The sequence below is a fragment of the Quercus robur genome, chromosome 1 (assembly GCF_932294415.1).
Source record: "Quercus robur chromosome 1, dhQueRobu3.1, whole genome shotgun sequence".
NCBI classification, from domain to species: domain Eukaryota; kingdom Viridiplantae; phylum Streptophyta; class Magnoliopsida; order Fagales; family Fagaceae; genus Quercus; species Quercus robur.
The window spans coordinates 27,788,353-27,805,833 of NC_065534.1; the positions used below are offsets into that span (position 1 = coordinate 27,788,353).

General features: G+C 35.8%; 1 protein-coding gene across 1 annotated transcript; it reads left to right on the forward strand.

The window, feature by feature from the left end:
- Positions 1-1,800: 1,800 nt before the first annotated feature.
- Positions 1,801-16,954, forward strand: LOC126728061 (DExH-box ATP-dependent RNA helicase DExH11). Its single transcript, XM_050433941.1, has 23 exons — positions 1,801-2,160; positions 2,809-3,066; positions 3,286-3,540; positions 3,652-3,720; positions 4,230-4,308; positions 5,423-5,601; positions 5,702-5,806; positions 6,503-6,604; positions 6,814-7,014; positions 7,173-7,283; positions 8,211-8,278; positions 8,634-9,021; positions 9,798-9,953; positions 10,039-10,149; positions 10,377-10,430; positions 11,012-11,269; positions 11,739-11,848; positions 13,406-13,559; positions 14,298-14,769; positions 14,919-15,133; positions 15,263-15,501; positions 16,016-16,142; positions 16,239-16,954. The coding sequence occupies exons 1-23, from the start codon at positions 2,026-2,028 to the stop codon at positions 16,449-16,451; spliced, it is 4,059 nt and encodes a 1,352-aa protein (XP_050289898.1). The 5' UTR covers positions 1,801-2,025; the 3' UTR covers positions 16,452-16,954.
- The last annotated feature ends 527 nt before the right edge of the window (positions 16,955-17,481 follow it).

Genomic DNA, 17,481 nt, shown 5'->3' on the forward strand with positions numbered 1-17,481 from the left:
AAGGAGCCTGAAGAACGAGCATTCATCGGAAATTGTTGGGTAGGCCACTTGCACTAGATAATAGAATACCAAAGAAGACTATAAAGACGTGCAATCAAGGAAGAATTGAAGTATCCAGACAAAGTAACCATCACCTCCACATTCAATTCAATGCACTGAACTAACTCAGTTAGCCGCATTAATGGAGGAATGACCTCAAAACAATGATTTCATAGCTTGCAGCACACTCTACCACTTCCAACAAAACCTTGATGGGACAAGCATCTAAAGGAAGGTCAATGACTGTACAAGTGGAGGGCTCAGATGCAATTCAGTTAAGTATATAAAGAAAGGAAGCCCTAACAAAAGGGGGGACGAAAAACTGAAAAGAAATATTGATATTCTATAGCACTATCCTGTGATTAAGATTTAAACAATAGATGAACAACTGCTCTTTGGCCAAGTCCGAGGAAGTATTAATTCCAAGAATATGTTATTCTTTCTTGAATTATCTAACTTTTTCCTATCCATCTAAAGATTAAATCATACTAGTACATCAAAGTTGACCTCGGAATCCCACCCTCTAACAAATTACTTATATTGGGCCATCTAACCTAAATCCACTATTCTAAGTGGGCTTAGTGTGTTGGACTCGCCTACAATATATATAAAAATTAGGTACCACTATAGAACCTAGATATGTAGTAGAATCTATCAACAAAACCTATCAAGAGCGCCTTGCAACATGGATAGCCCTAAAGTCACCCCCTAGCTTCCTTGTGTCATCCTCTTGTACGTTTGATGAAAATAAATTTCGACAGTACTATCAGATTTGGCTTTTCTATGGTTGCTGTTATTGGTAGAAATGATGTGGGGGACATACTTTTTGCCCAATCATATGTGTTGCCTCCTATGGATCCTTTGATTGGTGAAACCAAGGCTATTCTTTTGGCCCTAGAGTTAGGGGTGCACCACCAACACATTTTTTTTTGTTTGAAGAATACTCCTTTCAAGTTATATAAGGTTGAATCATAGAAGCTTTCAACTAGATATCCTTAAACACTACAAAATTCCAAGCTCCATTGTGCCAAAGGTAAAGTCTTCCTTAAGTTCTCTATATTGTTGAGTAGTTGAGTATAAGTGGGACGGAACTTTAAACATCTCTTCTCTTCTGCTTGGATCTTCTCCTAGGGTTATAGACTATGTTTGGCTCCAGTGAAAATAGAGAGAATGGAAAAGAAATGGAGAGAAAATATGAGAGATTTTAGGTGAGAGGAGTGTTTGGTTGAAGTGATTTTAGAGAAGAGAAAATGGTAGGATCCGACTGTTTTTTCCATGGGCACATCATTTTACAACCCCCAAATTAGAGAGAACATTGGGAGAAGGGTTTGGATGAAAATTGCTCATCTATAGCTTCCCCTCCCCCCAAACTAAATTCAACTTTTTTTTTTTGGGGTTCCTTGCTTTACCTTTGGGTTGGTTATTTTATTCCAAAACAATAATTTTCTTTCCTTTATAAAATATTTATATAAAAAAGTTATACAATAGGATATAAAAGTAAATTTATACAAACTATTTTATACTCTATGTCTCTCAAATTTTTTACCCTCCAACCAAATACAAATTAAAAAAAACTGAAATATTTTTTATCTTCCCACATTTCCATCCTCTAACTAAACCAACCGGTTTAACCTCAACTCTCCTCCCCTTATTTTGTCACGATTCATAATTTTCCCGACCAGAAAAACTTACTATCGTCAGCCAGCCAACAAGTTCCAAATGCCCCCCACTACACTATACTCTACATTACAGAGTACTACTACACACATGCACTCAGTTAAAAAAACACAAGGGGACACGGCTGCACATAACAAATACAGTTTACCCCAAATCCAAAGGAATCTTAACCTTTCCCAACTCCTCACTCAAAACCCGCGAAAATCAAAACCCCTAAGAAATTAAAAAAAGAAAAAAACAACAACAACTAGTAGTTCCAACAAGCACTCAATTTTAAATTTCCAGTGCAATTAAGCGCCGTTACATGAAATGGATCGAATCGAAGCAACAAACGAGCTCTCTTTCCGGGTCGGGTTTTCCGGCCACAGTGGCCATCTCAGAGTGGAGCCAATATCCACCGTCGAGCGCTCCGACCCCGTCAATTCCCTTCCCGATTTCATTCTGGTCAGTGTTCAATCTCATTTCACACCGCACTTTTTAAATTATTGCTTCTGCTCTGCTTAGTTTGCTTGTTCAACTTTGGCCTTTTGTCGTGAACTCTGTGACATTCTTCTTGGCTTTTAGGGTTTGGCTAATGTCATTGTGCTATAATTTTCCATAGATTGTTGTAATTTTTTTGTTGTTTAATTGAGAACCTTTACTGCGTTTTGAATTTCTTGTTCAGCAATTCTATTAAATATTTGTTGGATCATTTTTTGTTATGAGCATTTGGCACTATGAAACTTTCAAATATTAGGAGCTAAGTGAAGCATTCAATGTCAAATTGGACAGGTTATAGAAACCTAAAGTTTCAAGTAGCTAACTCCTTTTTGTTTACTATAGTATTGTTTTCAGTCGCCAAAGTTTGCATGAATTTCAATTTTCGTCCCTAAAACTGTTGAAAAATGTTTCACTTTTATCCCTAAACTAAGAAATATTCATACCTATGTTCGCGCCTAAACTAGTGAAAAGGCACTTTAAAAAGTAAGTGTAGATGAAAAATGAACTTTATGCAAACTTTAGGGACGAAAACAATATTTTAGTCTTTTAATTATGCTACAAAAAGTGAGCACTCATTCTTTGCATTGATAACTTATGTAATTTCTGTTTCAGCCACCTGCATTTCCGAGGGAAACACCCAAGTCGATTAAAACGTATGTAGAAGAGACATATCTATTGCCTAGATTAGACCCTGAAGAATTTTCGCCTGAAAAGGTTGGAAGGCAGTGGGATTTTGATTGGTTTGGAAGGGCAAAAGTACCCCTAGAGCCATCATTACCACGCTCTATTGTGGTTCCTACATGGGAATTGCCATTTAGACGCCAGAAGAAAGGGTTGATGCAAGAAATATGGGAACCCAAGTCTGTTCAGGTATGAGATTACCGTTTCTTCAATGTGTGTTATTGGTCACTAATACTTCATTTGGCCTAATATTGACAAATCAAGAATGGTTGCTGTTGTTTATATTGCTATTTTGCAATTGATAATAAAGCTTACCAAAAGAAATTTGGCAGTATTCTTCATTGCGGTCATTATTACCTCCTCTGTTCCTGACTTAGTCTTGGGAGTTGGTTTATTATATTGTTTTAGGTGGATGTATCAGAACTAATTGTTGGAGCTCAAGACTCTTTGCCACGCACAGCTGGACCTGCAAAGGATTTTCTAAGGGGCAGCATAAATAACCGCCCTTTTCGTCCTGGAGGTTTGGATGAGTCCCAGTCTTTAGAAAGGATTCATCCTGAAGGTGCTTCAAATGGTGAATGGGTACGTGAAGTTTTGAATGGTGGCCCTGCTCAGGCCGTTACTCCAAGCTTGAAGAAAGGGTTGGACCTTGGCAATCTCAAGGTTAATTGACTTATCGATCGTTCATAAAACTTTTGACAAATTACTCTATATAAAGATTTTATACTGTAGACTTATTAAATACAAGATCTTTTCCACTTCCTTCTTCTACAGGTTTATCCATCCTCATGGAATGTTTACAAGGACCAAAGTTCGGTCAAGAGCACATCAGATGAAAAGCTGGTGAGTCTAGATTCTTGTTTACATATTAATTCCCTCTCAAGCTTGGGCTTCCTGGTGTTAGGATTGTCTAGACACCCACCCAATTGGACCCACTCGCTTGACCCAGACCGACTTGTCATGATTCGACTGGTTTCGACAGCAGTAGGTGGTTGATGGCAGTTTGTTTGTTTCCAGCAAGTTTTCCACCCAGATATGGTGGAGATCTTGAGACCTCCACCTCTCCTCTCCCCATCGCCACTAGCCCCATATTATACCATTGTCGCCAGATCTACAACTACCATTGTTTTTAGCCTGTTGCGACTGAATACACCCAAATGGTTGAGTTGCCGCTTTTGTTTAGTCGACAGCAGGTTTTGCCCTCCCCCACCTGATTTGCTCGGGTCGAGTGATGGGTTGAGCCCAAACTCGACTCAACTTGACCAGTGGACACCCCTACTTGGTCTCATGAATGCATGTTATTGTCTGGTATTTTATGCCTGGGTACTGATTTCCGTTATTTGAATATGCAGGGTGAGTTATCTGTACAGTTTGATGACTTGTTCATGAAGGCTTGGGAAGACGATATTGTTCCTGAATATGAGGGAGATGGTATGTATGATCTGCATTTTGATATTCTCTTCATGGATGCATCTGTTTTTGAAGTTATGATCTCATGAGCAAACTGACATGAAGGAGCAGAGCAAGCAAGGCTTGTTCAGCTTGGGCTTATGAATGACCCAGGTTGTCCTTGCATTGCATCAAGTAGATTCTTCTTTATTTATACATATAGAAAAAGGAATATTCTTAAAGTAGTTCATTTTCATTCAGAAGGCTACTAAAAGTCCTCTAAACAGAGATGGTTGGGGTGGCTTGCTCATTGTGATTTTTATATCCAGCTCAAGGACCAAATTTTAAACTGACTAGATCCAAGTGGGGCAAAATGGAATTTCACAGAAGTTTTGCATATTCTGTGATCTGCATTTTGCACTGGATTCTAGTATGTTTGTATTCTGTCACAATAGAACTGTTCTAAAAGAACAATATAGAGGAGATGAGATGAGAAGATAAGTGAATCTGGTCCCACTACCTCTTGTTTGGTGATGGTGCAGGAAGAGAAATTATAGACTCTGGGTTGCATGAAGGTTTTGTTATGAGTGGTTTGTAGCTCTGTGCTTTATATGTTCTACACAGACAAATCTTTTTTTTTTTCTCTGCTAGAGAAGTATTTAGAAAAGAATTTAATGAGAAAGATTAAAAATGACTACCCATACAATATTGACTTAACACTTAAAATCTCTCCTCTTCTGGAGAGATTTGAAAAATGGCCCTCAAAATATGTTTGTTTGTTTGTTTGTTTTTTTTTTTTTTTTTTTTAATCTCACTACTCTTCTCTTTATTTTTCATCTAGGTAGTGAAAGGGGAGAAGCAATGAACTTCTCTTTGTTTCGTTTCTCATAATCCAAATACACCGTCCAACTTTTTATGTGTGAAGGATTGAAGAACTATGGATTTTTTTTATCATTATTATTATTATTATTATTATTATTATTATTTTAAATATGCTTTTATGGATACATGGTTTTTATTGTAAGGTTTGTGTGGAAAGTTTTAATATTTATATATTGAAATAATATTGGTGTATCAATTTTAGCTTGGGAAAGATTGGTTTGGATGCATTTAGTCTTTTTTTCTTTCTTGGCTAATGTTCAATGCTGCTTTGAAGGTCCATTGTCGGAGGCAGAGTCTGTTAAATTGGAAGATGAATCAAATAAGGCTGATGTGTCCAGCAGCCCAAATGAGCCTGAATTATCTCTATTGGATGATATCTTGTCAGTTGAATCAAGAGGATCAACAACAAAATTGGATGGCATAAGTGATGGTGGTGGACAGCAGAAGCAGCAGGTGAGTTCTCCAAATGTGTATAATATCATGTTATTTGCCTTGCTGTCTGCCCCTTTCGCTGTTGGTTATGCCGTTCTTTTATAAGTTTATCAATTGGCAGGGGGCTGTTATTGGAGGTGGTGAAGGGATTGCAGAGCGCTTCCATGAACTTGTTCCTGATATGGCTTTAGATTTTCCCTTTGAATTGGATAAATTCCAGAAAGAGGTATTGGTCAAAGCAAATCATTTTTGCCATCTGTTCATATATTAGTTTTCTATGGCAAGAATAAAATGGTTAACCTAAACTTGCAACAGTAATTTTTTTTTAATGAAATGAAGCAGGGAGGAATATACTTTCCTCTAACTTTTAGGATTTTATTTTTCTCATGTTCTTAAATTTAATACCCTCTACCGGTCATGGTAGAAACCAGTATATTTTAAATTTTGGGTCTTTTGTAGAAATTAATGTTGAGGCCTGTAAGAACCTTTTTGGTATATCTTTAATTTCATTTATTATCATTAAACCATCCATTGCATTTTTTTCATTGAGTTAGTTCTAATTTTGTCATGTTTTAGAAGCTTAGGAGTTCTGGTAATATTTTGATTGTGCTACATTCCATTATAAATGGATTCCAAAAAAAAAGAAATATAATTTGCATTAAGCACATTAAAGAGGGCTGAATTGGACATTGCATTTTCTTCTTTACAACATCTACATATTATTTGTGATACAGCAGGTCTTCCTAGAAATGGCATCAAAGCTTTTGCTGTGTAGTAGCATATATGTTTTATTGACAAGTTTCATGCATGTGTAAAACCTTTGTGTGTTGTGCTATCTATTATTTCTTTTCTTTTTAACTGTAGTAGCTTGAAGGGTTATCTGCATCTTAACTAAGATTTATATTTTGGGTAATAATTACAGGCTATATATTATCTTGAAAGGGGAGAGTCTGTTTTTGTGGCTGCTCATACATCAGCTGGAAAGACGGTCGTTGCAGAATATGCGTTTGCTTTGGCATCAAAAGTATGACATGAGCTTTGAACTAGTGGTTTAATTTTTTAATTTTAAATAGTTAATTTAATTGAGTTGTTGAATGTAGCGCGTTGATTTTCAGATCTCCCGAATGTTGAGGATCTACTTATGCGTTAGAATAGTTATATTCAAGCATGAGTTGTTGTAGTTTTACTCATTTTCTATGCTAAGAATTTTTACTTGATCCTTATGCCATGCAGCATTGCACAAGAGCTGTATATACCGCTCCTATTAAAACCATCAGCAATCAAAAATATAGGGATTTCTGTGGGAAATTTGATGTTGGACTTCTCACTGGTGACATTAGCTTGAGGCCAGAGGCTTCATGTCTCATCATGACCACTGAAATATTAAGGTCAATGCTTTACCGGGGTGCAGATATTATACGTGACATTGAATGGGTAAAGGGGCTCCTTTTTTTTAACAGTAATTTCCCCCCTTCTTTTTACCAATTAAGTTCTTTCATTACTTTTAATTTTGCGATTCTAGGTATTTCATTATAAATTAGTAAAAATATTTTCTTTATTAATTTTTTTTTTTTGCTTCATTTATGAAACAGGTTATATTTGATGAGGTGCATTATGTCAATGATGTTGAAAGAGGTGTTGTTTGGGAAGAAGTTATAATCATGCTTCCAAGACATATTAACTTTGTTCTCCTTTCGGCCACGGTATTTGCTTTTTCCTAATATACATATTTAATGAACATTGCTTTTGAGATGAGTTGCTTCAATATCAGTGATGATTACTTTGATGATTTTTCATAGCTTTAGTGATCTTAGAGGGCTGGTACTGCCAGTTTATTTGTTACTCGCTTCTAAACCAGCTTTAAGCAAGTGAAGCATTTCATTGGAATGTCACATTTGTTAGCTTGAGGCCAGGGATTTCTTGTTGTTATGTGTAAACTATTGGTCATTTAAATTTCTCTTATATGTACCTGTCATTTCATTTATTCCTTAATTGTACACGTAAACTCTGCATTTATTTGCTGTTGTTAATTACGCCAATTTTTGAATTTGTTTATCATCCTGTTATCATGAAGTACACAGCTCAGTTGTTGACTTTCTGATGATGTTAATGTTGATTCATATTTTGGGATAATTTACAGTTAAGCTTTGCATTTATGTACAATGTACACTATGTTAAATTCATTAAGTTGTTTTGGGTTCTAGTCTTGCTTTGCCACTTGCTCAAGGTTTAAAATGCTACTTCCAGAACCTCCTTTTTTTGTTGTGAATGGAGGTTCTTCCAAGTTAATTGTACAGATAGAAGCACCATCAATTTTTGTGCTGGGTAATTAGTGAAGAGCTTAAGTTACTTTGCCTAACAACATTAGAATCAGATGAAAAGGAAGATTTTCTTGTTACTTGGGTTCGGCCTATCTATATATTGTAAATGCTCATTTCCTGAAATTGTAAGGAAAAAAAATTATATTGTTTCTTACAGACAAATGTGTTGGTTTACTGCATTATTAAACTTTTCTAATAAAAGTCAGCTCATGTAAAGATATGTATTAGTTGCATATCTTTGATGTTTAGTCTTTGTTTCTGCTATGTCTCTCTTTTTCATAGCCTCAAGATGTTATTATCATTTTACAGGTACCAAACACATTTGAGTTTGCTGACTGGATTGGGCGGACAAAGCAAAAGGAAATCCGTGTAACTGGGTAAGTAGTAAATCTGTATGCTTACTGGAGTTCTTTGTTTTTTTTTTTTTTGTTTGGGGGGGGGGGGGGGGAGGAAGGTCTTACTAGAAGCCCATTGGGACTATGGGCCACACAACAGGAGGTACCCTCTCCCTTCGCTCAAACCCCCCTTCCCTGGTATAGGCAAGATTCACTTTAGTTTCATGATCTTGAGAGCTTTGAAGTTTTTGAAATTATTGGTTTTTTCTTGCTTTCTTTTCTTCATTTTTACATGTTTGCTTTTCTTAAATAAGGATACAGCAGTAAGGGGATTTATATTATGCCTTTCCTGTTTGCTTACCTAAATTTCTGTAATTAAGTATGTTTTTGTTATCAGGACTACAAAAAGACCAGTACCACTGGAGCACTGCCTATTTTATTCTGGAGAACTTTACAAAATATGTGAAAATGAAAAATTTATGCCTGAGGGATTTAAAACTGCCAAAGATGCATTCAAGAAAAAGAATTTGATTGGTGTTGGTGGTGGTACTGGATCTTATGCTGGGGTCCCAGCTGCTATTGATGGCCGAGCTCAGAGACGCGAACATTCTAATCGGGGCAAGCAGAATAAGCATTCTGGGAGCCAAAATCTGGGGAACTTTACTGGGACTGTTGGGGGGAGTCGAAACTATGGGAACAGCCAAAATAACTGGGGGTCAAGGAGATCAGATGCTTCTCTGTGGTTGCAGCTTATTAACAATCTATCAAAGAAATCTCTATTGCCTGTATGTTAGAATATATCTTCCTTCAGTATATCACTGTTAATCATGCTTTTTTTATTTTTTATTTTTTAATTCTGGTGATTCTGAAAACGACACCGAGAACATTTTTAGAATTTGTGGTTTTGTAGCTCTGTTTCAATGTTTTAGAATTAGTTGTATGCTGCTGATTTTCTTTCTTAACTATAAAATGAAATGAAAACATAAAACTGCCTTTGGAAGATAACAAAGGTAGGTAGTTTTGTTAGATAAGTGTTTTATAAAGTGTTTTGTTTTCAGCCATTGAATGTTTCCCTCAACTAGGAAAAAAAACCCTGCTCTTTCCATTAGCTGTGTCACCTTCATTTTTATCAACGGAAGATAATATTTGTTTTTCCAACAAACATGAACTCATATTTCACTCTGATATCTATGAATTACTAGACTGTTTTATACAAATAGTGCACTGGATATAATTAGTTGCAACTTAGTGTTCTTGAAGAGCTGCGATAATTTAGAAGGGATTTTTGTTTTATTTTATTATTATTATTTTTAATGAATGATAATGTAGAAGTATTTTTTTTTGTTGATAGGTAGCTGTAGAATTCTAGCTGGTGCTTATTTGGGATCACTTTGGAATTGTTGTTTATATGATGTGCTTATGTTTGGATCATTTTGGACTAGATTAGGGTAGCTTAATTTGTGTGAGTTAGCATTAAATTATCTTGACTGTTTCTTTGTTAAATTTGTAGTTTTTAAGAAATAAGTTAGGAGCTTATTCTTGCCTTTACTCACATGTGTAGGTGGTTATATTTTGTTTCTCAAAGAATCGCTGTGATAAATCAGCTGATAGTATGTATGGAACTGACCTCACTAGTAGTTCTGAGAAAAGTGAGATTCGTGTTTTCTGTGACAAAGCATTTTCCCGACTAAAGGGATCTGACAGGAATTTACCACAGGTTTGGTCGCTTACTGATTATTTTTTTTTTCCCAATTTACACCGTTATTTGGGTGTTAGAGATAATAAAATAATGTGATGTACAGATTGTTAGAGTTCAAAGCCTACTTCATAGAGGGATTGGTGTCCATCATGCAGGGCTGCTTCCAATTGTTAAGGAAGTGGTTGAGATGCTTTTCTGCCGTGGTGTAATCAAGGTAAATATGCTTCTAGACTGTTTCAGTGTTGTATGACATTCAAATTTGGTTTCTCAAAATGATGTTTCAGTTATCCCTAATGCTCTTAGGAGGTTGAGGAAATGCTGCAATCAAATTCTTTATAATGCATCAGAGTTGAGGTTTCACTAATGTTATTTTTGTGCGTAATTGAGTTTTAATGGTCAGAGAAGCTATAGTGGGTTGATGCTTATCTCTGTTATTTTTAGGTTCTATTTTCAACGGAGACATTTGCAATGGGGGTCAATGCTCCAGCAAGAACGGTGAGGCTTGTTTGATGGTTTTACTTTTACCATAATTAGGAGTTGTTCACTGCTCCAGTATTCAATCGTTGTACTAGGTTTATAACTGACCTGTATGTTTTGCATACATCTTTTAATTACTGAAACCTTGAATGTTCAGGTTTTTGAAAGTCAATAAAACTGGCTGCTATTCTGATCGATCAAGTAGTTAGTTCCATGACATTCTAGGTCGTAGTAACTTTTGTTTTTGACTTTTTAATTGTTGTTGCATTAGTAACAAAAACGTTTTCTGTTTGCAATGTAAGCATCAAGCTACAGATTAGCTGTTATGGTCATGCTAGTGTTCCTCAGCTTGATGAAGTTGTATGAACAGTCACCTATGAAGGATAAAACATAGTTGGGCATAAGGTCCCCTCTTGTCATCCATTAAATATGGCATTGTGTGTATTGGTTTATGGTTTTATGTCCAGAAGTAGAAACATCAAGAATTACTAATTATGACGAATTAGTTTTTGTTTTCCATTTCTTTATGTGCTATGCTATATCCAGTTGTAGGTTTGACATTTTTGTATTAGAATTTAACCTAACTGAGGTTTTTGCAGGTTGTTTTTGATACTTTAAGGAAGTTTGATGGCAAGGAATTTAGACAATTATTGCCAGGAGAGTATACTCAAATGGCAGGCCGTGCTGGCAGAAGAGGACTTGATTCTATTGGTACAGTGGTTGTTATGTGTCGTGATGAAATCTTAGAAGAGAGTGATTTGAAGCATGTTATAGTTGGAAGTGCAACTAGGCTTGAGTCTCAGTTTCGGCTGACCTATATCATGATTCTACATCTTCTCCGTGTTGAAGAATTGAAGGTACAATATTTAATTTATGCAACTCCTATCTTAGAATAAGGGTTTTGGATAAAATTCTCTATGAAAGCTGAGCTTCTTTCCAAAAGTGGTTGTAGCTTGGGCTATCAGTACAGATACTAGTCATCCATACTTATGTAGGACATGAATGAGAAAGCAATACATAGATATTTTTATGATATAGTGGGCATATTCTTCAGGCTAATCAGTGAGATGTTTTCAGTTTTATAGAGAAATGGTGGTTGAGGATCTGTATCTACAATAAACCTTTTTGGACTGACGTCCTGTCAAGGGTTGTTTTTTTGGAAAACCTTGCATGTTCTTGAGGATTCTCCTTTAATAATTACAGTCCAACAGATTGTCTCCTGCATTCTATCATCAATCATTATTCTGCTTAAGTTTTTTCTCAGCCATTTCAACTAATCAAGGGAGTTTATTTAACCAATGTTGGTTGGGGGGACCCTAATTGCAGGTGGAAGACATGCTGAAAAGAAGTTTTGCTGAATTCCATGCTCAGAAGAAACTTCCCGAGCAACAACAACTTCTAATGCGAAAGCTTGCTCAACCCACAAAAACTATTGAGTATGTCAGCAGAATCTTGGTTATTAACGGACATATACTCTTCACAATAAATATTCTTTACTTTAGGCTTCAATGCATGCTAGTACTGCTGATGTTTTGTCTTGTCTGATTTTGGATACCTAAATGTGTTTTCTCTAATTGTTCGTCACTTACTGTGTATATCATATCATTAGTTTGGCCTCCTATGCATGAGGATAAACTGCTTAGCCTGTCAAGGGTGAAAGCCCCTGGATTACTTAGTAACTGGTTCTAGCGGGTGGGGTCAGTTGCCCATAAAAGTTTAATTAATAGTGAGGATTGTTTTACATTATGCTCTTCGCAACTAATTTGAGTGAAGTTATCTTATGTCAACCAAAAAAAAAAAAAAAAGTTAGGTCTTAGATGTCGTAGTTGTGACAAGTGGATATTCTTCCTTAATGCCACGTGTATGATAAAAAGCCCTCACTGCACTATAAATATATTAAGAGAATTAAGAGAATTTTTTTCTAGATGACTCTGTTACCAAAGTTTCAACAAGGTTGAAAACACTACTTCAAATAAAAATTCACTACCAATAGTTTCAAGAAATTTAAAATAAGTTTCACTATTTTTTAAAAAGTATTTTAATCATCTACATATTTTTATGTTTTATTAATAAAAGCTGGTCTTACGCATTGTGCTTGCACTAAGCGTTAGTGTGTCATATTAAAATAGTTTGCTTTAATTGAACTCTATTACAAAAATCAATTTCTTATACTTTCGTCATTTGGTTGTATCTAGTGCACAAAGCTACCACTTTTGTGAGGTTTGGAAAAGGTCATGGTAGGCAGCCTTACAGCCTTACCCCCAGTTTATTAGAAAGGTTGATTATCGGACTTGAACCTGTGACTTGTCGCTTTTGGTGGAAGGCGCTGGCTATCACCTCTGTACTTTCATCATTTGACTACATTAAAATTAATTCTTTGGTGACTTGCTGTATTTGTCTTGGAATTTTCTCTTACTCCATTTTTTTTTTTTTATGTTCATTCTTTAAAAGATGGTTTCTCAACTTTTTTGAATGCTGAAATAGCAATTTATTAGTCCTGGGTTGGAAAAAGTAACACTTTTCGCCATGATAAAAACTTTTATCATGAAGAAATTAAGCACCTTGTTTTATCAGATGTGGCATTTCTGGCTGTATTGTGGATTTTATGCTGTTTTAATTGTGAAGGGGAGAGGGGACCATCTAACATTTATGATTTGGTTATGCACACATCCTATGGACATGAAAAAGTATCATTGATGAATGTAAAGATAATTTATAATTTCATTACATTTTCATTAATTGCATATGGTTTATCCTTTAATATCAGTTTATCTTTCTTAGGGTGGATCCAATTTTTGTCACACACCTCTGGGAAAAAAAGATTCAATTTTTGTCCTCTGTACTCACATGTTTTTTTAGATGAATCCTATGTACTTACATTTCCATCTAAGACATGAGGGTAAGGGAAGGGTATTCGGGTTTAGTTGTTAGATGCCTACTTATGATGCTCTTTTTTGTCTTCCACTGTCTGAAGCATGTCTGTTTGCATGTAGATGTATAAAAGGTGAACCAGCCATTGAGGAATACTATGAGATGTACTCAGATGCTGAGAAATATGACAGTGCGATATCTGAAAAAGTAATGCAGTTACCTGCTGCCCAACAATGTCTTACTCCTGGAAGAGTGGTAGTTGTGAAATCAACATCGGTTAGTTCCTATTTATACTGTATCCTGGTATTCCAATACTTATATAATCGAGACTCCATTAAATTTACTACCTTATAATTTCTTTATTCTTTTTGTTCTTTGTTTTTTTGTGGGGGGGGTGGGGGTTTGCACCACGTGTGTCCTGGACTGTGAAGTGTTGGTATTTTTTGCTGGCCTGCATGCAATTATGTATTCATACACATGTTTTACTTAGTAAATTTCTTGATTGCTGATATTTAATCTAACCATTCATCATCTTCCAGGACCAGGAACTAATTTGGACCAGAACTGATAGTATCTTGTGATATGGGTTGGTTTTGATTGGGGTATGATAACAAAAAAAATACTTTTTGAACAAAGTGTGACTAAAATTATACATACATTTAAGAGAAAAAAAATGCATGAATAACAACTAGGATTAGACTTCAAAAAAAAAAAAAAAAAAGATTTTCCTAGAGTCATAAATTTCTCTTTTAATTCATACCTGAGGAAGAAAATCAAGGTGACATCTTTAACCTGTAGTTTGATGAGGTGGCACTTTAAATGTTTATATAGCTGACTGGTTCTGCAGTGATGACATTAACTCCCTTGACCATACGTTTAGTGGAATATGCTGTTAGATTCATAATAGCTGCATCTATATTAGCCTCATTGAACTATATTATTAAAATTCCTTCATTTAGCTGTTTGGATATATATAATTATGGGGGCTAAACCTAAATCATTCACAATTGGCAGGCCCAGGACCACTTGCTTGGAGTTGTTGTGAAAGCAATTTCTGCTAATAGTAATAACAAACAATACATTGTTTTAGTGCTGAAACCTAATTTACCAGTAACAGCACAAAGTCCCCCGGCTAGCATTAATTCACAAGATAAAAGAAATGCAGATTTCCCAGGAGGTTATTTATTGGCACCAAAAGCAAAACGTGCCCTTGAGGAAGACTATTGTTCTTCTGTCACTTCTCGCAAAGGATCTGGGGTTATCAACATAAAATTACCTTACTGTGGTGCTGCTGCTGGGGTGAGTTATGAGGTTCGAGGAATTGATGTTACAGGGTTTTTATGCATATGCAATTGCAAAATAAGAATTGACCAAGTTCGACTTCTTGAAGATGGTAGTAGTGTTGCTTACTCCAAGACAGTTCAACAGCTATTGGAACTGAAATCTGATGGAAATAAGTACCCTCCAGCCCTAGATCCAAAGAAAGGTATGACCATGTCTCAACTAAATTAAAATATCAGTTTTGGGGAAAAGTAACCTTTTGACTTGTGCATTCACTCTATATTGAATATGAAGCAAATCGTGTGTAAAATTTGATAGTAGGGTACATGTAAACACTTGGTGATTCTGTTTCAGATCTAAAGTTGAAAGACGTGAATCTTGTGGAAGCTTACAACAAGTGGACTGACCTGTTGGAAAAGATGTCAAAGAATAAGTGCCATGGGTGTATAAAATTGGAAGAGCACATTAAACTAGCAAAAGAGATAAAGAGACACAAAGAGGAAGTTAATGCTCTAAAATTTGAAATGTCAGATGAAGCACTTCAGCAGATGCCAGACTTTCAGGGTCGAGTATGTTCTCATGACATTCACCTCTCTTTTAATTGTTCAACTTTGTGGCAGTTTGATAATCTGAAGTAAAATGTGTCAATACTCAATCACAAAACATTCTGCCGAACATTTTATGTTGTTCATTTGCAGATAGATGTTCTGAAGGATATTGGATGTATAGATGCTGACCTTGTAGTTCAAATAAAAGGCCGTGTTGCTTGTGAGATGAACTCAGGGGAGGAGTTGATTTGCACAGAGTGTTTATTTGAGAATCAGCTAGATGATCTGGAACCAGAAGAAGCGGTGGCATTAATGTCAGCCTTTGTGTTTCAGCAGAAGAATACTTCTGAACCTTCTCTTACTCGCAAGCTGTCTCAGGCCAAAAAGAGGTTAGTTCCCCCTTCTTTTTCCCCATCATCTTTCTCCTTGTGTCTTAAAGATCTGATAATTAGATTTCTTGCTGTACTTGGTAGATTGCTCCCCATTATAGTATGCTGTGGATGTATAGGGTTGGAGGATAGATCAGTAGCTTTGCCTCTACTAGGAGATCATTGTGGGGGGTTTTTGTATAATTTTCTTTGGTGATAGCCATGAATTTGCAAATTTTGAATTTATCCTGGCAAGTGGTATGTATGGGAGAAGTTATGTGCTTATAAAGATCTGGCTTTTTGAGTTCTCATATTGAACAATTTTGCCCATGGAACTATTCTCTTTAGGGAGGTTCTGTGCTTTGGCAGGTGTCATGAAATTCCTAGATGGTAGTCTTGAAAATTGAGTACTGATATGATGGACATTGAGGTTTTGCATTTCCCCCACTTTCTTCCTGGTCCCCCACCCCAACAAAATAAATAAATAAATAAAAAATATTTATATAATCATTGTATTTTGCTATTTTCTTTCCAGATTATATGACACAGCAATAAGACTTGGGGAGCTTCAAGCCCAGTTCAATGTACAGATTAACCCTGAAGAGTATGCCAGAGACAATCTCAAGTTTGGTCTTGTTGAAGTGGTTTATGAATGGGCAAAGGTTGTCTTTTAGAGCACTTAAATTAGATTTATCCCTTGTTTTTGGAGTGGCTCACCGTCTCACGTTGCTTTTTTTTTTTTTTTCCTCTCCTGGCAGGGCACTCCATTTGCAGATATCTGTGAACTTACAGATGTTCCTGAAGGCCTGATAGTGCGCACCATTGTAAGACTGGATGAGACATGTCGTGAATATAAAAATGCTGCAGCTATTATGGGTAATTCTGCACTCTACAAGAAAATGGAAATTGCTTCCAATGCAATAAAGCGAGACATTGTTTTCGCAGCTAGCTTGTACATCACTGGAGTGTAACCATATCATAAATATGGAAATATGGAAGGGGATCTGGAGAAGCAAAGTATGGTGCTCTTACATGTGCATTAATCAATGACCTGCTCAACGTGCTCAAATTCAGCAGATTTGGTTGAAAGGCTCAAATTCAGCAGATTTTGTTGATCTTTCAACCATATTAGTTTCTGATAAACAGGATAGTGCTATAGATTACCTATCAAAAAAGTGATAGAGATCTATTAGAGCAACACTCACTCATTCTGCACTTTTAGTTCAGAATGCTTGCTTCATCTTAAAATTTCTGCCGCTTATTACAATCTTGTTAAGAGCATTAATGTCAATGTACAGTATTCCTATTTGTGTCCTATAGGTATATTTTGTTAGTAATTTGTTTATTTGTTTATTTTGCTGACTTTGTTAGCTAATTTAGTTGTTGCAAAATTGACCCAACCTGTTAATCCAGTGTACTGGATAGCTGATTGTTGTTCATACTTCATAATAGTATAAAACTGAACATTTGATTCTTTTTTTATTTTTTTTTTATAAGTAAGACAACCGGTCTCCTAAATAAAGGAAAGCAGGTTATAAAACTGAACGTCTGATTCTATCTGTTAAATAATAATTTTCATTATTAAATAATGTGGGCCATGCTCTTAAACATTACTTTTCAAAGATTGTATTGGTAGTTGGTACTGCAGTACTGCTAGAATAAGCGATTAGCCTTGAATTCAAGTGGCATGTCCTGGTGTTTCCATCCTTCAATTTTCAAGGTTCAAATCCCCATATTCCCCATCCCCAGCTATTGGATAATCATAAAATTATCATAAAAATAGTTGGAATGACTAATAATTACCTTTTCTTTCATAAGGTTTGTACAGAGATCGAATGCATAAGTGACAGTTTAATAGCTAGAATAAGTAGGATTCAAACCCCAAGAACCCACTCCCCTAATTTACCTAGCAAAATTAAAAAATATATATATATATATTGAATTTCTATCCAAACCTCTCATCACTTGGAATATATTGAAGTATTTGTGCTCTCCTGTTTA

Coding starts and splice junctions, on each gene's coding strand:
- LOC126728061 (XM_050433941.1), top strand. CDS start 2,026: ATGGATCGAATCGAAGCAACAAACGAGCTCTCTTTCCGGGTCGGGTTT. Junction 10,431..11,011: donor TCAATGCTCCAGCAAGAACG/GTGAGGCTTGTT, acceptor AGGTTTTTGCAG/GTTGTTTTTGATACTTTAAG. Junction 11,270..11,738: donor TCCGTGTTGAAGAATTGAAG/GTACAATATTTA, acceptor CCCTAATTGCAG/GTGGAAGACATGCTGAAAAG.